This window comes from Schizophyllum commune (genome assembly GCF_000143185.2).
Source record: "Schizophyllum commune H4-8 unplaced genomic scaffold SCHCOscaffold_7, whole genome shotgun sequence".
Taxonomy (NCBI): Eukaryota; Fungi; Basidiomycota; class Agaricomycetes; order Agaricales; family Schizophyllaceae; genus Schizophyllum; species Schizophyllum commune.
This window is the reverse complement of record NW_026089544.1, coordinates 283,657-302,516: the sequence shown is the minus strand read 5'-3', so window position 1 is coordinate 302,516 and position 18,860 is coordinate 283,657. Positions and strand designations below refer to the sequence as shown.

Genomic DNA, 18,860 nt, shown 5'->3' with positions numbered 1-18,860 from the left:
TACGTTGATACGATGATATCATATGCAGCGCACATGCTTCTCTCAAGAAAAATGAATTCCTGCGGGATATACAAAGGGCATGCAGCCGCTGTGTAAGTTGTCTAATGATGATAACCCCCTGAGCTGTATGTATCATTAACATTGTCTTATACAGTTGTAAAAGAGTCCTTGATCAAGCCTCCGTCTAATATGCACGGACAGACAGGTCTGACAGGGAAAGGCGAAGAACCACTGCTGCACCGGTGGCTTCACCACCAAATATCTTCAGGCAAACCTTCACAAGCACGTCGTCTGCCTTCCTCGCATAGCGGAGTAGCTCTGGCGTATCCGAGAATGCAGCTTGAGCTGTATGTTCGGGCGTAGGTATCATCGTAAAGTCGACCGTGACGATGCACGTAAGCGACCCCGGGGTATCAGACATGGCTTGTTTGATGTCGGCGACGATCGTGTCATGGAACCGCTCGACGTAGTCCATGGTGAGCTTGCTCACAAAGTACGCGTCGATAGGGCGTTCGAAAGGCGTTTCTGTCGTTTAAAGTCAGAAGGTGGCTCCAAAATGAGGGTGCAGGGCACGAAAGACTGACCCGGATCAAGCTTGTGATGCGCCCTGTCGATACAATGATCTTTGTGCGTCTTTCTGCGCGCACGTTGACACTCCGAGGAGCAGTAGAATGCCTCAAAGCATACGCAGCGGCGCGTCGCCCGTGCTCGCTCACCCGAGGAAGCGCACTGATGAGACGTGAGTTTCGTGCGAGCGTGTTGCAACAAAGGTCAGACGGCGCTTACCTGTGGATTAGAGCATACGCGAGAGTGCAGACTGCGCATGATATCAATTCGCTTCTTGAGCTCTACGTCCAGAGCGGCGACCGCCGCCTCGTCAGGCAAGTTCTTCCTGCTGAAGCTGGGCGGGCCTCCGATGGCGGCGAGGGCGCGAGTGACGGGCATGTGAACGGACTTCATCGCCAGCATGTTCAGCGCGTAGCTCAGCTCCTCATTGACGTTGTTCGTAACGATCAAAGGTAGGATGCCATCGCGGATAGACCAAGTCATCGAGCGACAGTCCTCGTCCAAGAACCAGATCCATCCGAGGAAATTGCAGATCGCGACTCGCTGCTCGTCCGTGTGCATCCGAGAAGCCTGCTGTACGATGGAGCGTATTAGATCGCGCGGGTAGTGGCGCAAAGGGATTTTGTCGACGAGGAAGAGCAAGATGTGTAGTTGGCGCTGAATGGCGTACTCGGCAAGCGGGTGGGGAGCGTCCACCCTACCGCCGGGCCTGTACCATTTCATTTTGTCACCGTATTTCTCCACCAAGTCCGGCGGGGGCCGAGGAATGTACTGGTCCAGGCCGACTCGCAGGACGTGAATAGCGCCTTCGTAGAGACGGAGCGTGCGAGACTTCACCGCCGCTAGAATCTGCACCCTGAGGACTTCGCTAATGAGTTCGCCTTCGACAAGGCCGGGCTGAGAATCCAGCGCGGCCCCCATGGCATCTACAAGGTAGCCAAGGTTGGTGAGATATCGAGTTCCCTCATACCTGCCCTTGTCCGTGAGCAGATACGTCGGAAAATTGAGCCAGGTCTCGACCAGCATCCTGTAGATGTGCGGAGTCTGCCTGAAGAGATCGACGAGCTGGGGGGTTATCGTGTCCGTCGAGATGCGGAATATCGCAGAATATAGCTCAATCATTGTTTCCATGTATGCGATGGATTGCCTGGAGTATCCAGGATCGATGAGCGGCAGGAATCCGTTGCCGGGGTGCAGGTAAGTCAGCCATGGCATGAGCAATCGCCAGATTCGATGCATGAACTGCACGGTGGCGTCCCTGAGGTCCACGATCTCGTTTGCAAGGTTCACAAGACGTCGGATGGTGCCCAGATCAAAGATTGCTTCCCAGATATTCCCGTGCGGGCGCTCCTCCATCCTCAGAAGCAGTGACGGGTCGCGAGAGAGGCTGGGCAGACCGCCGTTTGCCTGATCAAGTACGGCTTTGATTTCTGCGACACTTTGATCTATGGTCGAGAGATCGCCGACGCCATACTCTGTAGAATCCTGCAGACCCTCGACAAGGGATGCAAGAGGTGTCTTCTTGGGACCGACCATGGCAGGCGACGGTGTTGGCGCAGAGGCGTCGGGTATGGTGGTGGCGGAGACTACGCGGACGAGACGCAAATTATCAGGCATTGCTTCGCTGAACACGTGCGCCCCTTTGTGATCACCTTCGATGTGTTCTCAAAGAACCTTTAGCGATGCAGATACCCTTGGTCGCGAGTTCATTCATCTAGAGTATACAAGCTTAAGTCCTAGTTGCCCTCGACCGCGTCACTCTGGTCCTGGTCACAACGGGTTCAGGCTCCGTGACCACCCCGTCCTCCTCTTCCTCCTTCACCTTCTTACGCCCACCGCGCCGCGTCACACGGAGCTTCGTCGCGGCCTGCTCCTCCGTGTTCTCCTTCTCCATCGGGCTCTCCGCGCGCGGGGCAGCCTTCTCCTTCGCCGCCGATGTGCCCGCCTTCGCCTTGGCGGCAGACGCGCCCGCTTTCGCCGTTGGCGTAATCTTCGCCCGCGACGTCGGCTTGCGCAGCTGCTTGCCCGTTGTTTGAGCCTCGGACGATGGCCCTGCGAGCGGGGCAATCTCGTCAGAGTCCTCCCGCTTGACCGCCGTCGCCTTACGCGTACGCGTAGTCCGCTTGGGTGCCTCTTCGTCTGCTTCTTCCTCGATGGGCTCAGGCGTTGGCGCCGTGCGCGTCTTCCGCGTCGTACGTGTAGTCTTCGGCTGGACTTCCGGTTCCGGTGTCGGCGTGGTACGGGTGCGAGTGCGTGTCCTCGTCCGCGGCGCAGGCTCCTCGCTGCTGGGCTCTTCCTCAATCGTAGGAGGTGCTGCAGTCTTGGTCGACTTGGTCGCAGAAGCAGGCGCCTTGCCCTTCCGTGTCCGCGTAGCAGGTGCTGCTTCCTCTCCCGTAGACTCGTCTTCCTCGGCCTGTTTGGCGCGTCGTCCGCGCGCCGCGGTCTTGGGCGGAGGCGCCTCTTCCTCCACGTCCGATGGTTCGGGCTGCTTCGAGCTCGCCCGGGTCGCACGAGTTCGCGTGGCGGGGGTCTTATAGTAGCATTAGACACGTATGAAGAACAGGAACAAACTCGACTGACCTCAGCTGCCTTTGCACGCGTCGCCTTCTTGACAACAGCTGGCGGTTGCGATTCCTGGGGTAACCAGTCAGCTCGAGTCACCCTTTGCAAACATAAGGACGCACCTCCGTCGCGGCTTTCTTCCCCTTCCCCTTCATCACCCGCCCGCTCTTCGGCTTCTCCGCCGGGGCGTCTCCTACCAACTCATTCTCGTCCCTGGCCCGCTCGCCCGGCGTCGCCTCATCGTCCGCCTCCAGCTCGCCCGTCGAGGGCGTCACGGTCTCCCCGGTCGACGGCGTCTCCGGCGGTCCTGGAACGGGTGTCTCCGGCGCCTCTAGCGGCGCGAACATCTCGCCGACCGCCTCGACCGCGGGCGTCCCGAGCCCGCGCTGCTTCTGGTGCATGAACATCTCGCGGATGCCCTTCATGTTGGGCGTTTGCGGAGGCGCGGGGTGCGAGGTAGAAGCCTGCGAGGTCGACGGTGGCTTGACCGGACTCGCTGGCCTGCCAGACAGCGGCTTGACTGGACTCGCGGGTCGCCCTCTGGTGGGTGGCGCGGGGAGCCTCTCCCACTCTTCCTCGCTGCCGTCATCTTCGCTCGTCCGCATCCTGTCGTCGTTTGGCGTCGGGTGATCCTCGCTCATCTTCGTCGACTCCTTCTCCCTCCCCTCATCCCGCTTCTCCTGCACGACTTCCTTCTGCTGCACATTCTCCTTGTCATGCTCTTCCTCTTCCTCATCTTCCTCTTCCTCACTCTCCTCCATCCGCGGCGGCGGACGCGCCGGCTTGATGGGACTCGCCGCCAGACTCTGCCGCCTCCTCTCCTTCAGGTCCTCGATCGTGCTCATCATGCGATCGAGCAGGCCCCGGGTGTCGGGCGGGAGGGGCGTGTTGGTCGGCTGCCCCAGTATCCCTGGCTGGCCAAGAGGTGTCGAAAGACGATGATGCTGAGCCGTAGACGACTCCGCCTCCTCCGGCACCATCGCAGGCAGCGGGCGCCGCTCCTTCACAGGAGAAGTGCTCTTCGTCCGCCCGGGCGTCATCCCGGGCACCCGGCCCATAAAGTCGTCAGGCGCGTTACGTGCGCTCTGCCGCCGTTCGCGGATGGCCTGGAGTGCAGCAGGTGTGACGGGAGGTGGTGGTGGGATCGACATTGTGCGGTTAAGTGAACCAGTTGTATGGGCGGATGCGCCAGAGGGATAATCGATCGGTTGAAGCGACGTAGCGGAAGGGCGAGAAGAGCGAACACCAGTCAGCGCACTGCTATCACAGCCCGACCTTCCAGCACTCACCCTCCTCTCCGCTTCGCTCAGGCTTGGCCGGCCGCGCATCGGGGTCTGGGTCTGTGGTTGCGGGGTGTGGGTCGGCGCCGGGGGAATACTGACGACGATGTCCTCGACCTTCCAGGGTGTCTTGACGGGCATGCGCTGCGGAGGGCCGCCGCCGAGGGACATGCGCCCGATGCCGCGGCCGACGCCGGTGGCTGGGAAGAAAGAGTAAGTTACCATTGGGGGTCATGTTAGGTTTAGCGAACGTACTGTTGACGCTCGACGAAGGCGTTCCCAGCCCAAACGTTGGCCGCGCCGCCTGCGGGGTATAGTATGCGTGCGAAGGCGGGGCGCGCTTCATGGGTGTGGCGAGCGGGGCAGGCTGCTCGTTGGCTTCGTCCTCGTCCTCTTCTTCCTCTGTATCCTCGTCGACCTGTGCTTGCGCCGGTCGATCGTGGGCCTCGATTGCGTGCTCTGGCTCGGGTTGGGTAGCAGGTATCTCTTTCTCTTTCTCGGACGCGTCGCCTTGTTCCTCGTCCTTGACCTTCGCAAGCACGTCAATGATCGTCCGGCATCGAACGTCAATATACGCACCTTCTCCTTCTCCGGACTCAGCGACCTGAACGGCCACAGCCGCTCCAGACTCTTCCGCCACCCAAGCGTCTTAGTCGTGCTCTTGTCCTGCACCGGCGCCTCGCCCTCTTCGGGCGCGTCCTCGGTGCGGTCGTGCGCGGTGTCTTCGTTGCGTTCATTGTGATCGACCTCGTCATTCTGTGCGCGTCCGCGGCGAGGCCGTCCGCGCTCATGACCCTGCCGGCCATCTTCATCCTCGTCATCGTAACTGTCGTCCGAGTCGTAGTCCTTTTCCCCGTGGTGCATGCCCTCTTGTTCATGCGCGTCCACGTCCATCGCGTCGCCGCCTTCCCACTCCTCGCCATCCCCACCATACTCGTGTTCCTGCCTTTCCTCCCCACCCTCCCACTCCTCTCCATCGCCCTCTTCCCCCTCCCACTCCTCCCCACCCTCACTCTCATCGCTCTCCCCCGCCACCACCGTCCCGAACACTTCTTCTTCCTCGTGCCGCTCCTCCTCCTCCATCTCCTGCCGCATCGCCGCGCGGTGCGCGTTTCGGAGGAGCACGCCGCGGTGTAGGCTCGCCCTGGGCCGCCGGGCGGGTGTGGGCGCGGGTGGGGCGGGCGGTTGAGGCGTTCTGAGTTGAGCGGTAGGAGTGCCGAGGTGCGGGGCTTGAGGTGACCTGGATACTCCACCGAACTTGCGCATAGGTGTCCCCGAGAACGGACTGCCCTCGGGGAACACCTTGCGCACGACATCCTCCAGGATGACCAGATCCTTGTCCTCCTCGACGACGCGCGGGTGATTGCCGTCAACAAGGACGATGTCCTCCTCGTCTTCGTCCTCGGCGGAGGTGGCTTGGTGGAGGGGTGTGGGTTTCTTCGGGGAAGTGTTGCGCTTGATGGGCGATTTGAGGACGCGGAGGTTTTCCGCGGGGATGGGGGAGGGGCGCGGGGAGAAGACGCGCGCGGACTCGATCATTGAGAGGCGGAGAGCGCGTCGGTCGGCGCCTGTAGTAGGAGTAGATGTTAGTACGCGCAGAGAAGATGGAAGGATGCAACGCACGCGGAGGCGTCGCATACAGCATCGGCCGCATCTCCTTCGGCGGGTACGCAAAGCGGAAGTGCTTCCCATGCACCACGATCTCCGAGTTATTCTGCATCGCGACCGTCGTCGGCTGCATCCCACTGTTCGTCATCGTCGGCCGTATCCTGTCCCCGTCCAAAAGCACGCCGCCCGCGCCCATGACCACCAAAAACGCCTGTGTCGGTGCCACTGGTCAGCTACAACGCGCCCGCGCGTGAAAGCACGACACGCACCTTCTTTTCCGGGAACACTATCTTACAGTGCAGACTGGCCACATCGTCAAAGTAGAGTCGCACATCGCAGTTGATTGAGGACCCGAAGGTGAGCTCGTCCGTGTCGATGCCGAACCCGGTGAGCACCGTGTTTGGCTCTGTCCGTTTCATGAGCATGAGGGAGCCGTGGCGGCCTATCTGGTCGGCCATTACGGGGGTATCCATCGTTGTGTCGTCAAGAACGTCGTCCGGGGACGCGAATGAGGAAAATGGAGAACGTGGAGGAGGATATGTTGGCGGTTCGGGATCAACGTCTGTCGATTGACACGTGATCGCTTCGCCGCATGTGACCGCGAGTGTGACTAGATGTCACAGGACTTGAACTTTCCACGAACACTCACCGGTGCGCCTGCGAAGCGATTGACGCAGGAAAGCAAGTGAAAAAGTGGTGATACAACTCGATTCTGTCTTTTGACACTTCTTACTGAAGATCCGGGTGGACGACATGTTTCTGGTTTCTGTAACTCATTGTGGTTTACCCCAACCTAACGCTGGTCATAGACTTCGAATTATAGAATTCTTGAAGATCTCATTGTGAACTAGGATAAGGACCACGGCCTCAGGCGAGTAGGAACACTCAATGCATTTGGACGGCTTGATGTGCCATCGTCAAGCTCTCCACCATGTGAAAGATAGAATATTAGTGGCGTTGCACCGCTTGCTACGTTACTTACAGGGCATCTAAGAACACTGTTTTCAGTCCCAGCGCCGAGAGCAGGTACATCTACAGCGCCAGAAAAAAGCATAAGGTATACGCTCTGGCTGTCGGATACACGCCGCCTTCAGACTTCCTAAACCGTCGCACAATCCGAACTCCGCGAGACTGAAGAAGCACAATTGATGCCTGCGAAGGTGATGTGAATGGCAAGTGTGATCCTGTACTCACGGAGGAAGGATAGGCGCCGAGAATCGTCAATGAGCAGGGTAGGCTGTGCGACGCGCAAGCTACTGGCCAGTGTCCTCCGGAGCACGAGAAACGAGGCGCGAAATAGATGTGCGCGAGGTAAGAACGAAATGACAGACTTGCGGGCGCGCGACGGAGCATCGACGCCCACAATGGAACACATGGGGCGCCCACAATAAGGACAATAGAGGGCCTGATACGCGGCGTCGCTAGGGTCGAGCGAATGGAAGAAGTAGGTCAGCGCACTCGGGTGCCGAGACCTTGGGCAGATAAATACCTTCTTGTCTTGTGAACTCATTGACAGACCGTCCTCTCTCGTCGTCTTGTTCCTCCAACTCCTCGTGGGTTAGTTCGCTTTGAGCAGCCAGGGCGGCGACCTCATCACTTCCGATCGATATCGACGCAGAGCAGGCGCAACCCTCCTCTTTACGGTCCAGACTACCGATATGTGGCGGAAGCGCCACGATGAAGGACCCGCACCTCGCAAGACCAGAGAGCAATTTGAGTGCACGAGACGATGAGCGCACTGTCGAGCGCGCTATCAATCGAAAGCGAGCGCAGGATCAAGCAGCGCCCTCAAGCCCGATCGCACAGCCGCAGGAGCGCGCCAGATATACGTGTCATCGTCGATGGGGAGGGTGCCGTAGAGGGGACGTAGGATCATGGTGAAAGGGCTGTTGCGTGCGATGGTGTGTGGTCATTCCAGCAAGTGGTCGGAGCGCTGATCACTGGCCCATGCTTGGCCTAATACACCTCTCGCCGCGCAAATCTCCCAATCCCAACACTCCCTCCAGCCAAGGGCTTGTCGCAGTAGGCGCGCGTGCCGGGAATCCACTTCCAGCAATTGTCGAAGATACGGCGAGCTCGCTGCGCTTTCGATAAGCGCCAGCTCGACTACAGTGACCAGACGCACCAGAATTGCAAAGCCTCGTCCGGAAGCGCGTTCATGTACACTCTTCGCAAATGCGGTCGTCTGCGGGATCACCAACCCCCAACACCAACGCTAACTTCGGGTGTCCTGAGAGGGCGCGGCAGCGCGCGACCTCAGATAATCAATCACCAGACGCAAGGCGCAAGATCTACACCAGCCATTTCCCCTTCCGGCCGTCGTCCATAATAATCTGTCTCCTCCAATCCGCAGCGGTCGAGTCACGGCTTGCTGAAGCGCTGGGGACCCCAGGCCATCGCGGCGTGAGGTCAACGAGGCGCGGGAGATTGCATTCCTGCCGCGCGGGACCGAATCCTCAACTTCGAAAGCTGTAGAGATCGACTGTACGCGGCTGAGGACCTGTGGGTCCTGTGTATGGACCTACGCGTGCGTGAGCTGTTGACCGGGATCGAAGGCATAGTATACGCACCCTGAGTCAGAGGCTGCTGAGGTTCTAGCGACCTGTCCGCATATTCAGCCACCACAGCCTGGCGTACTCTCATCAGGGAAGTCGCGGTCCAGCGCGAGAAGGTCGTGATCATGTATCGTGATTTTTTTCCCGCTTGCGCAGGACCTTATTCGCCGCCGCAAAGCGACCAATAAGGTAACCGAGCTGGTTCACCACGAGAGCAACTGGTCAACGACCAAAGTCACCACCACATCGCCTACAGATAGTGGAGGCGCTGAGGATCCCAGAATACTCCGTCCTGAGAGATATTGACGGGTTAATCAAGGCAATTTCGGAGGACGAGGAGGCGGACCTGTCAGGTACAGACGTAAAACACCTTCCGAGATTGGTGAACAACGGAGTGGACGAGGTAGGCGAACAATGAGCGGTTCGACCTACACGTGGCGAACGCGTCCCAGATCATGCCACCCGTTCGTCCTGGAATGCAGTGATAGGAAATATTCTGCGTGTTCCGGCGGCGTCAATCTGCGCGCAGCAGCAATCTGCGGGAAGCGGCGAAGGGGTACCGCGGCTACGAAATATGCTTCGAGCTTGAGATCAGCGAATATACCGGTGGCAAAAACGATCTACACACCGCGCTACTGTGGCAATTTGCATTTATCAATAGATACACACTGAACCGTAGTTGGACTGTAGATCCAAGCTGTAGAGCGCCTGAGTCTGTTGATCCAAAGCGCGAAGCGTGCGCGAGGACGGCGAGACTATTCATTCACTCCCAGAATAAACGGCCTTCTTCAGCGGTCCCGCCCTGTATTCGACGAGACTAGACGACGTAGCACAGCCAGTGGCGACCATGTACGGGGCCCATTTGCACGTATAAGGCAATCATTGGAGTCAACCGCCCGCGCAGCCTGTGCTCGGGCCATCGCGTTCGTCATCGCCTGCAATCCCGTGTCAGCCCGCAAGCTTCGGGACAAAGGAAGGGAAGAGTCATACCGGCGGGTCTATGTCGTCGATCTGAGATCGGGGCGTTTGTTTATTGGGCACGCGTCCGCCGATACAGCTTGGCCCGAACATTTAAGGCGTCTGTCTGTGTTTCCCTTTCCGCATTCCTCACTCTCACCCCCCATCATCGCGCCGTTTGCGCCGCGGTGTTTGTCGTCAGCGCGTCGCTTTTTGTCGCTTGCTTTCATCGTCGTGTTCGAGTTGGGTTGGTGATCTTGCCTCAAGGCTTGCCGATCCCCCGCTCGTCCCTGACAGGAAACTTGCGCTTTGCACTCTTCTTCCTTCACTTCGTCGCCGAGTGGCCGACATACCAATCGCCCGTGTCTGCGTAGACATCGTCAGTATTGACTAGTCGCGCGTACGAAACGGGTCCACTCGCCTCTACACCTTTGCCCAGGCAGTAGGCGCCCTGCCACTGTCCTCAACTTGCAACCACATCAAGCGCAACCACCGCGCCCATCGATCGCCTGGACATACTCAGCACATCCCTCAACACTTGCCACTCGTCGGCGCGCGAGTTATCCCATCGACGGCTGAGCACTCACCGTCAGCGAGTCCCAACGTTCAACCTCAACCTCATCATGTCTCCCCCCACCAAGTCGTCAGGGTAAGCGCCAGTACAGCGCACACAACCATACGGATACTCACTCAATTTGTAGCTCGGATCGCGCAAGTTCGACATCCCAGTCTCCACGATCTCGCTGGCTTCCACCGCGAGGTGGACCCTTGCCTCGCGATCTACAGGGACTGTAAGTGATGCGGTGGACTACAAGGACGATACAACTGACCTTCGAGTAGTATGAGCCCTCCAACCCAACACACCTCACTAAGCTCCTCAAGCCCTTACTATGCCAGCTCTGAAGCGGGAAGGTGAGTGACTACATGAAGAAAGCGGGCTCATGTACTCAGGCACCTAGCAGCTCCTCTAGCTCCTCCATCTCCTCTAGCGCCTCCGAGTCTTCGCGAGGATCCCTCGCCTTCATCATCAATGAGCCAGAGCGCGTCGGCGTGACCGGCGCTGGATCCCGCCAGAGGGCGGAGCTTGCCCTCCCGCCTCTCGAAGGGGGCCGGCACTGGGTCCCCTATGAGATGATCGAGCGTATTCAGCCAGCGTTTCCCCGCTCCTCCCCAGAAGACGCATCGACGTCGACCAGCTCTTCAGCGCAGTCGAGATCATCTCGCGCGACGGCTGCTCATCTCGGTCGTCCGGGTGCACGCCGCCAGACCCTCGCTGCGCGACGCCAACCTCCCGCTGCATGGCACCAGCCATCTCCTCCTCGTCTCGCGACCGGCCCATCCCATGCCCCCGGCCGCACTCCACCCCGCCTAATCTCGCCAGGTTGGGGAGTCGTTGCCGGTGTCAGCGCCTCGACGAGCGCGGGCCCATCCACGTCGACGTCGACGAACGCATACGGCTCCGACAACGATGCTCCCATCCCCAACCCGAAGCCTAAGCGTCGAGGGAATAAGAAGCGTAGGCGCAACGCCGACAACGACGTAGCGGATGCAACCAGGTATGTCGACGGTGATGTCCTCGAGGTCGAAGTGGCTCTCAACTCCTCCGCGAGCAGGTCCACTGGCGTACAGCAGGAGCCCAGAGTGCCGAAGAGAGCAGCCAGAGCATCATTCCGAGGAATAGCGCGCCGAATCGAGGCTCTCGAGCACGATGCGGGGATTTCAGAGTTCGGCGCGCACCACATCACTTGCGCGGGCTGCGGGACGATCAAGCAGAATGAGATGCGGGATGACTTTTACAACAACCTCGGAAACAAGCACATCGAGCTCTGCCCCGACATCCATAAGTGGGTGTGCATCAACGACCCGGACAACTTCGCGCCACCCAGCCAGGAGCTCCTGCGAAAGCAGGCGGAGCAGAGGCGGGCTTGCGCTGAAGAGGCTGTACGTGTTTCCTAGTTGCACTAAGTGATCCACGAGTGCTGATTGCAAAGCAGAGGAAATACCTGGAGGGCGGGAAGAAGAAGTGCAAGTGTATCGACCTAGGGAAGGAGAAAGAATTCCTTGACGGGACCTTCAAGAGTGAAAAGTCTAGTGTCTCATGGAGGGGCCCCGACGATCCGAAGGTCAAGCCGTCGGCTTCCGCGATTAGGATCTTTGTCGGCGGGAGGCTCGAGAGGATCATGCCACGCCAATACGCGCACACGACGCTGCCCGAATACATCGCCGAGCGCATGCGGGAGGATGCCGCAAGCCGTCAGAGTACGGCTACCGAGGTGACGCAACCGACGGAGGACGTTACAATGGCGCAGCCGGCAGCAGTGGTAGGCTCGACTATAGAGGATGGCTCGATGACGGTAGTCGACCCGTCGGTGGTGGTCGATTCCATGGCAGGGGTTTTCGGTTCCGCTGCGCCTTCCCCGCACTCTGATACTCGAGACTATGCGGACGCAGAAGCCTGGACAGGAGAGCGCACCTGGACCTGGGTGGAGGAACGCCCCATAGATGAGTACGAGGACGGGGACAATACTTCGGACGTCGACGAGAACGTGAGTTACTCATCGTTCTGCCTCGAAAAGAATCGTTAGACTGATAATACCTGCAGCTCGAGACGCCGTACCTGGACGCGGCTTTGGCGGAGGGATGGGTTCCACGGTGGTCCAGGACCCCTCCCTCGCAGCATGAACGCCTTGCGTCCGAGTCTGCTTCAAGCTCTTCCGCACGCGAGACGAGCTCTGCCAGCTCTGGTAAGCTCATGTTTGCTCAGGGAGATCGTTAGGATGCTGACTTCGCGTAGATGGCTCGTCCGCTCCGTCCTCGGTCGAAGGCCCCTCGCCTGTCCAGGCAGGGAAGAAGCGCTGCCACGACGAGATGTAAGGCGAAGAGGGTTCCGGTTCTACATATTGCGCTCGAGTTCTCCATAGACATTTGGCGACGGGCGGGACTTCGGCTTCGAGATGTTCGCCTCGAACGAACGATTATGCCTCCTCTTTATTTCCTGTTTCCTTTCTGTTGTCTTGCTTTCTATCTTGTTATCGCTGTTGTTCTGTACTGACTTGGGTTGTATACTGACTTTGTGACGGGAATACGAGGACATTTGTTTCGATTTGCATGAACGGAGGAACGAAGTCAGCCGCAAGATGCGTGATCGGTGCGTCTTTCTTTGTTGCCACCGTTCATCATCTTCATCGCCCAGGGCTGCTGCTTTCTGGCCCGCGTCTCGCGATATCATGTCCAGGACACGCTCTGCGCGCGCAGCCTGGGCTGGACTCGCTACGCGCGGACGTGATACTTTGTTCCTGGTGCGGTATCAAACATTGGCAGGACGCGGAGGTTCAGCGCGTTGTCGGTGACTGTCCATGGCGGAACGGATGCTCCAGACGCTATCTCGAGGTGCGTGCGCCGGTATACTCTCAAGGATACATGCTGACCCCGTTCTCTCCAGCATCTCGCGTATCGAGACGAAGGACAATGGCCGCTGGCCCCGAGCTTTCGTCTGCAGGCCGCCGCCTATCCCTCAATGCTCTCCGTATCTTCTGGCAAGGTCCATCCACAAATATGATACCCCACCGGCCCCCTAGCTCGTATTCTGCGCGAATGCGTCCATCCAGTCCCGCTCTCCGTTGTCTCGGCATCTGCCGCCCCTGGTCAACTGGTCGCCAAACCGCCATCCCCTTCAAATGGAGCGCCAACGCTGACGTACTCAGCGTATGGCGTATACTCTACATCAGCACCTCCCCGGACTGGATCGGATAGCTCAACCAGTTTAAACCCGTCGCACAGCAACTTCGGGCCTTTAAGTCTGAACCTGACACTTGCGCTCGCCGAGTCTTGTCACCGGACGCGCTCTGCTCTGTTTCGACACTCTCTGTCCTTCCAAGTCTGAAAATCAGCGTGAGCCTGTACACCTGCCTCGCCATCTTGTGTCGCGAGGACAGTCGCGAGGTGGGTTCAGCTGTGTTCACGCATTATAGGCCTTACATAGTCTGACACCATCCATAGGATATACCATCCCGGGATCACTCTTAGCGTATGCATGAGTGAATGGATTGCTTTCCATGTCGAAACATGCTCATCGTGTGGCCGCACTCGGTACATCGTTTGAGCAGAACGCGTGAAAAATATCCTGTGCGTCGAAGGCTTGGATCGCGTGATGTATAGCCAGTGGGTTTTCCCGTCATGACTCGCCATAGTTGCTGCGTCTCAATTGCTGCTTGTGCGCTTCTCCGTCCCGTACGTCCTGCACCGCGTTCGCCGCAAACTTCTGTCTTGCCATGGATTTTTACTACGCGACTGGCTACACAGTGTGTACAATCCTCTATTCTGGTATATAGCATCCTACCTCATACCCTATCGCACCCGAGGGCTTTGCACCTGGGCAGAGCTCACTCACAAAACGAGCAAACAGTCGCAAAGTTGAACTACTCTATGCGGCCCGGATTACACGTGCGTCGGCAGCCCAATCACGAAATCAACCTTCGACTCTCGCCACCTGCCAGCCACCTGCTCTCCCTTCCTTCTTCCATGTACGACCCTGGGCCGCCATGCTGCCTTCTGCTCTCGTGCGCTCGCCCGCTCATATTCGTCTTGGCTGAGCCCATCTTGTCATCGCCTGAGCATTACGGCTAGACCTCGCGCAACGAAGCCGGCCATATGCACCGGGTACACTTGAAGCAACCTCCTTCTCGCCGCGGCTCCATCTCTTCGCTGCGTACCAATTGAAGCTGACGCGCCTCACTCACGAAGCACATGTTGGTCAGGAAAGCTATGCTGAGCTTCAGAAGTCGCCGCATCTCTCGTAGACAGCACTGTATATTCGTCAACAGCGAGCATATTCGGACTCAGTGGCTAGTCGCGCTAAGCCGCATGCTATAGCAACGTACTGCCCCCTATCTCTCCCGCCTTCCTCTACTAGTATGAAGTGATACCTTATCCTGCGCTCGGACGACGCAATGCTCGTCATGTAGCGCACTCAAAGATGCGATCCACTGCTGCCATTCACCGGAAGGCAACATCATGGCCACGGTGATTTCGCGCCGAGGGCCCACAGTCCATCTCATGGTAAGCACCTTTCCGGTTACGCGCGAAGTGAGTCCGCACGACATCCCTCTCATCAAAGCACAGTTCAGAAGTCGCATGACGATGCAGAGCGCGTGCTGGGGCCGATACCCACCTCGTATAAAGAGCGCCCGGACCCTCTCATCCCCTCGTCGTCGCCAAGCGTCGCCTCGCCCCTCCCACCTTCCCCTTTCCTTCTGCGACGATGCGCCTCAACGCCTCTTTCGTTCCGCTCTTCCTGGCCGTGGTGGTCGCAACGAAGCCCATCCTCGTCGACCGCTCGCCGATCACGTTCCCGCTCATCAAGAAGCTGAACGTGACGAGCGGCCACAACCTGGTCAACGCGGGCCGGCAGCGCGTGCAGAAGCTCAAGGCGCAGGCTCTCAAGAAGGAGGGCAAGCAGGTCGACGAGTCGCTCATCGACGAGCCCGTCACGAACGAGGCCGTCATCTACAGCGCCGACATCGGCGTTGGCGCGGACGCGACTTCTTGTAAGCGCGCTCCTATGTTGTCGGGAGCAGCGAATTAACCCCGCACAGACAGCCTCATCGTCGACACTGGCAGCTCAAACACCTGGGTGGGTTCTGCGTGCGATTCCTCACGCTCGGCCGACTGATCCATGATTGCGCCGCTGAATAGGTTGGTGCGGGCAAGGAGTACGCGAACTCTTCGACTTCGAAGGATACTGGTTCTGGCGTGTCTGTGAGCTACGGCTCGGGCTTCTTCTCTGGTATGCTCCACGACATCCTGCTCAATCACTCAGCTGATCGGTCTTCGCAGGCGAAGAGTACACCGACCAGGTTACCATCACCGACGAGCTCGTCCTCGACTCCCAGTCCATCGGTGTCGCCTCCACTGCGTCAGTGGCTTCAGGCTCTGTGCTTTCATTCAATTATTGACCGATCTATAGGAGCGGCTTCAATGGCTATGACGGCATTCTCGGCATCGGGCCCACGACGCTCACTCAAGGTGAGTTGTTGTGCTAGACGCAGATAGCAATGTTAGCTTATCTTCGTGATAGGCACTCTCGAGAGCTCCAACGAGGAGATCCCGACTGTCGTCGACACCGCCTTCGAGCAAGGCCTCATCGAAGACAAGATCATCAGCGTCTACTTCCAGCCCACCACCCAGGAGGAGGACCAGAACGGTCAGCTCACCTGGGGCGGCATCGACGACTCGAAGCACACCGGCGACATCAAATATGTGTACGCTACGTCTTCCCAGAGTCCTCGCTTTCTCCTCGACTGACGTCGCTCACCAGCCCTGTGACTTCGCAGTCTCCGGCCGGCAGCTACTGGGGTACGCTGACCGTGCATCACATCTTCTTTACTGTCTGACACGATTTCCAGGCATTGACCAGTCGATCACCTACGGCGACAGCGTCACCATCCTCGACACCAACGCTGGTATCACCGACACCGGCACGACCCTTCTCTACATTGCCTCCGACGCCTTCGAGGCCTACGCCAACGCCACCGGCGGCCAGCCCGACAACAGCGTCGGCCTCCTCAGCATCACCGACGACCAGTTCGCCTCCCTCCAAAGCCTGTTCTTCAAGATCGGCGACGTACGACCTTCCTCCCTTATAATAACCGATAGCTTACTCTCCTTCAGGACACCTGGGAGTTCACCGCCAACGCCCAGATTTGGCCGCGTGCTCTGAACAGCGCCATCGGTGGCTCGGACGACGCCATCTACCTCATCGTCGCCGACATTGGGACCCCGTCCGGCCAAGGCCTCGACTTCATCAACGGCTACGCGTTCCTCGAGCGCTTCTATACCGTCTACGACAGCAGCAAGAACCAGATTGGTTTCGCTACGACGGAGTACACCAATGCTGAGACCAACTAAGTTGAGGGGGACGAAGATGTGAATAGAATGGTAGAGCGATACCTATACTTCTCTACGAACTCTTGATAAATTACGGAACTGTATCTTGTGTCTACCAATGGATCTGTTGTGTGTTCCTAGCTTTGGATTGGGTAAGGGATGTAGGGCCGGGATTCGAACCAAAGGCCGTGACATCGTCACAGAATGTAACACTCCACTGGGGTTGCCCCCTTGTCCTGAACCTTCACGAGCGTGATCATGTTGCGCTGCAGACCCATCGCCGCCTTTGTTGGTATCCCTCTCCTGTGTCTGACTGAAAAGACGAATGAGATAGCAGCCATTCTTGCTCGGGAGAGACTTCACAAAATCACTGAGCGGCAGCCTGATCCCGTCGCGTGAGCATCGACGCCCGACTCGGCCGTCTCGGCTCGTCATTGATCATGAACCTTCACCGCCCTGCGCCTCTATGACAAAGTCCCGACCTACCGTGGAACTCATCGCCAGGCGAGGCGCTTTGGAGCTGACGATAGCAAACCTGCCGACACGGCTGTCCAGATAAGGTTTCTCTGACTGGTGGGTGCCAGTAACCGAGACACAACCCAGGATGGCCATATATAAAGGTCGATCCAAGTGCTCATTCATTTTCTTCAGCGTCTACTCACTACTCTCGGCCAACTCCGACCATCTGCGATGTCTAGCGATCAAGTTAAGCCCCGCGTATTCGTCTTTGGCGCCAATGGAGCCACAGGCATCAGCATCGTCAATGGTCTTCTGCGCTCTGGGAACTACGTGAGCCTTCATCCTCATTTCTCAATAATGATTAATCCACTTATCCACGAACATAGCGTGTGGCCGCCGTCGTACGCTCTCCGAACAAGCCCGCTGTCGTCGACTTCAAGAACCGCGGCGTTGAGATCGTCATCTTCCCCAGCCTCGGCACGGCCACGCACGAAGAGCTTGTAAAGCTTCTTACTGGCGTTGACATCGTCGTCTCTGCCGTGCATGTCTTCGCGCTTGAAGCTCAGCGCCCGCTATTCGCTGCCGCCAAGGAGGCAGGGGTAAAGCGCGTCGTTCCGTGCGACTTTGGCACGCATGCCCCTCCGGGTGTGATGCTCATCAAGGACAAGGTCGGTGGCAAACAATGCAGGGGTCTGACCTACTAACTCTTTGGAAAGAAACTGGCCATACAAGACTATATTCGCCAGTTGGGTATCGGCTACACCTTCATCGACGTCGGATATTGGTATCAGGTAGGGTGGATTCTATCATATCACGGCCGTCTGCTAACGCGCTTGATGCCGCATAGACTCTCCTGCCCTATCCGCCAAGCTATGCCGGAAACACTGTCGCCGACATCAACTTTCAGTACCGCGGGCCTGGCGACGTGCCCATCGCCGGTACCGATCTGGACCACATCGGCGACTTCGTTGCACGCATCCTCTCCGACCCGCGCACGCTTCACCAGAGCGTCTTCGTTTGGGAGGATCAGGTCACCGAGGCGGAGCTCTTTCGCATCGCGGAGGAGAAATGCGGCGACCCCGAGGGGCTGCGTCGCGTCACAGTCAAAGTCGACGCAGACGAGATCCGTACCAAGCTGCAGGAGAGCATCGAGGGCGGCGAGGCCACGCTCATAGCTCGCATCCTCTGCGAGTACTCGCTGAGCCTTTTCGTCCGCGGCGACAACACGGTGGAGAACGCGGTTCGTGACGGCGCGTTGGATTCGCGGGCTCTGTACCCCGATATGCACCCACGCAGGAGCATTGCAGAATTCGCAGCGGAGAAGTGGTACCCTAACCCGAAGTACCCGTATCCCGAGGACACCATGAAGCAGTACGACCCCGTAAAGTCTCAGTAAAAGGAATTTTCGTATACGATTCTGTAATTGGTTCAAAATCGCCTTCAGTGTCCATGCGTACCATTGTGAGCGTCGGTGGCTAGGACGAGAAAAAAGGCAGGGCCTAACTGGGAATTGAACCCAGGACCTCTTCCATCTTCGCGCCACGCGGCGCGGGTGGTTAAACCCGAAGGAAGAATCATACGACTAGACCATTAGGCCTTGAAAAGTACACAAATATTGGGTGTTGATAATCCAGATAACGACATTCGAGAGGATTTGAGCTCAAACGCGAACCCGCGCGACGGACCTGCATTCTCGCGATTTTGCGACGAGCATTGGCAGGTGTGGGACAGCTGCCTGGGCATCTGACGTCTTCTAACCTAACGGCCTAATCTTTAGATAGCACATCATCTAGTGTCAGTTGTCCTGCATGCAGCTCAAAGACGTATACCGCTGTTGCTATATACCTTCATCGAGCGATAGAGGTGCAGACAAACTTGAAGGCTCAATGTAGATGATGTCGCTGAGTCATGCACCCTGGTCCCTTTGGGCACTCCTGACAGGGGTGTATGTGTGCGCCAACAGCGCTATTAGTGCATCTCCCACGGA

General features: G+C 58.2%; 6 protein-coding genes and 1 non-coding gene across 7 annotated transcripts; 3 read left to right on the top strand and 4 right to left on the bottom strand.

Moving 5' to 3' along the window:
- Nucleotides 1-37: 37 nt before the first annotated feature.
- SCHCODRAFT_02627853 (uncharacterized protein) lies at nt 38-2,156 on the bottom strand. The gene is made up of 3 exons (XM_050345432.1): nt 787-2,156; nt 585-729; nt 38-525 (listed from the first exon to the last, which is right to left on the bottom strand). Exons 1-3 carry the CDS (start codon nt 2,101-2,103, stop codon nt 185-187), a joined length of 1,803 nt encoding a protein of 600 aa, XP_050199471.1. The 5' UTR covers nt 2,104-2,156; the 3' UTR covers nt 38-184.
- A 93-nt stretch (nt 2,157-2,249) lies between these two features.
- On the bottom strand, nt 2,250-5,386 carry SCHCODRAFT_02627852 (uncharacterized protein). The gene is made up of 5 exons (XM_003031477.2): nt 5,039-5,386; nt 4,661-4,938; nt 3,252-4,386; nt 3,148-3,201; nt 2,250-3,097 (listed from the first exon to the last, which is right to left on the bottom strand). Exons 1-5 carry the CDS (start codon nt 5,144-5,146, stop codon nt 2,297-2,299), a joined length of 2,376 nt encoding a protein of 791 aa, XP_003031523.2. The 5' UTR covers nt 5,147-5,386; the 3' UTR covers nt 2,250-2,296.
- Nucleotides 5,387-5,843: 457 nt separating this feature from the next.
- Nucleotides 5,844-6,475, bottom strand: SCHCODRAFT_02459250 (uncharacterized protein; the record flags this gene model as incomplete). The annotated part of the gene is made up of 3 exons (XM_050342596.1): nt 5,844-5,977; nt 6,033-6,178; nt 6,258-6,475. Coding segments are annotated over 3 exons (498 nt in total), but the record flags the coding sequence as incomplete, so codon positions are not given.
- Nucleotides 6,476-10,152: 3,677 nt separating this feature from the next.
- On the top strand, nt 10,153-13,107 carry SCHCODRAFT_02701879 (uncharacterized protein; the record flags this gene model as incomplete). Its single annotated transcript, XM_003031072.2, has 9 exons — nt 10,153-10,178; nt 10,231-10,320; nt 10,370-10,441; nt 10,492-11,470; nt 11,524-12,075; nt 12,132-12,273; nt 12,324-12,399; nt 12,851-12,919; nt 12,972-13,107. 9 exons carry the CDS (start codon nt 10,153-10,155, stop codon nt 13,105-13,107), a joined length of 2,142 nt encoding a protein of 713 aa, XP_003031118.1.
- Nucleotides 13,108-14,441: 1,334 nt separating this feature from the next.
- On the top strand, nt 14,442-16,554 carry SCHCODRAFT_02307907 (acid protease). Its single transcript, XM_050342327.1, has 10 exons — nt 14,442-14,587; nt 14,651-15,075; nt 15,124-15,161; nt 15,224-15,314; nt 15,365-15,443; nt 15,495-15,553; nt 15,606-15,789; nt 15,846-15,883; nt 15,934-16,151; nt 16,199-16,554. Exons 2-10 carry the CDS (start codon nt 14,790-14,792, stop codon nt 16,433-16,435), a joined length of 1,230 nt encoding a protein of 409 aa, XP_050199469.1. The 5' UTR covers nt 14,442-14,587; nt 14,651-14,789; the 3' UTR covers nt 16,436-16,554.
- A 103-nt stretch (nt 16,555-16,657) lies between these two features.
- Nucleotides 16,658-18,327, top strand: SCHCODRAFT_02543693 (NAD(P)-binding protein). The gene is made up of 4 exons (XM_003031074.2): nt 16,658-17,203; nt 17,260-17,541; nt 17,590-17,664; nt 17,721-18,327. Exons 1-4 carry the CDS (start codon nt 17,105-17,107, stop codon nt 18,267-18,269), a joined length of 1,005 nt encoding a protein of 334 aa, XP_003031120.1. The 5' UTR covers nt 16,658-17,104; the 3' UTR covers nt 18,270-18,327.
- A 41-nt stretch (nt 18,328-18,368) lies between these two features.
- Nucleotides 18,369-18,470, bottom strand: SCHCODRAFT_t122. Its single transcript has one exon. It is a non-coding gene; the product is annotated as a tRNA-Pro (tRNA).
- Between the last annotated feature and the right edge of the window lie 390 nt (nt 18,471-18,860).

What these genes read in the sequence shown, in the direction of transcription:
- SCHCODRAFT_02627852 (XM_003031477.2), bottom strand. Translation starts at nt 5,146, where the DNA reads ATGAACGCAACGAAGACACCGCGCACGACCGCACCGAGGACGCGCCCG. An exon ending in GACGCTTGGGTGGCGGAAGA is followed by an intron (nt 4,939 to 5,038) that starts GTCTGGAGCGGC and finishes GTGCTTGCGAAG; the next exon opens with GTCAAGGACGAGGAACAAGG. An exon ending in GGAAGAAAGCCGCGACGGAG is followed by an intron (nt 3,202 to 3,251) that starts GTGCGTCCTTAT and finishes TGGTTACCCCAG; the next exon opens with GAATCGCAACCGCCAGCTGT.
- SCHCODRAFT_02307907 (XM_050342327.1), top strand. Translation starts at nt 14,790, where the DNA reads ATGCGCCTCAACGCCTCTTTCGTTCCGCTCTTCCTGGCCGTGGTGGTC. An exon ending in CTGGCAGCTCAAACACCTGG is followed by an intron (nt 15,162 to 15,223) that starts GTGGGTTCTGCG and finishes GCCGCTGAATAG; the next exon opens with GTTGGTGCGGGCAAGGAGTA. An exon ending in GCCCACGACGCTCACTCAAG is followed by an intron (nt 15,554 to 15,605) that starts GTGAGTTGTTGT and finishes TCTTCGTGATAG; the next exon opens with GCACTCTCGAGAGCTCCAAC.
- SCHCODRAFT_02543693 (XM_003031074.2), top strand. Translation starts at nt 17,105, where the DNA reads ATGTCTAGCGATCAAGTTAAGCCCCGCGTATTCGTCTTTGGCGCCAAT. An exon ending in TGATGCTCATCAAGGACAAG is followed by an intron (nt 17,542 to 17,589) that starts GTCGGTGGCAAA and finishes CTCTTTGGAAAG; the next exon opens with AAACTGGCCATACAAGACTA. An exon ending in ACGTCGGATATTGGTATCAG is followed by an intron (nt 17,665 to 17,720) that starts GTAGGGTGGATT and finishes GATGCCGCATAG; the next exon opens with ACTCTCCTGCCCTATCCGCC.
- SCHCODRAFT_02627853 (XM_050345432.1), bottom strand. Translation starts at nt 2,103, where the DNA reads ATGGTCGGTCCCAAGAAGACACCTCTTGCATCCCTTGTCGAGGGTCTG. An exon ending in GCGTATGCTCTAATCCACAG is followed by an intron (nt 730 to 786) that starts GTAAGCGCCGTC and finishes ACGTCTCATCAG; the next exon opens with TGCGCTTCCTCGGGTGAGCG. An exon ending in GCATCACAAGCTTGATCCGG is followed by an intron (nt 526 to 584) that starts GTCAGTCTTTCG and finishes TTTAAACGACAG; the next exon opens with AAACGCCTTTCGAACGCCCT.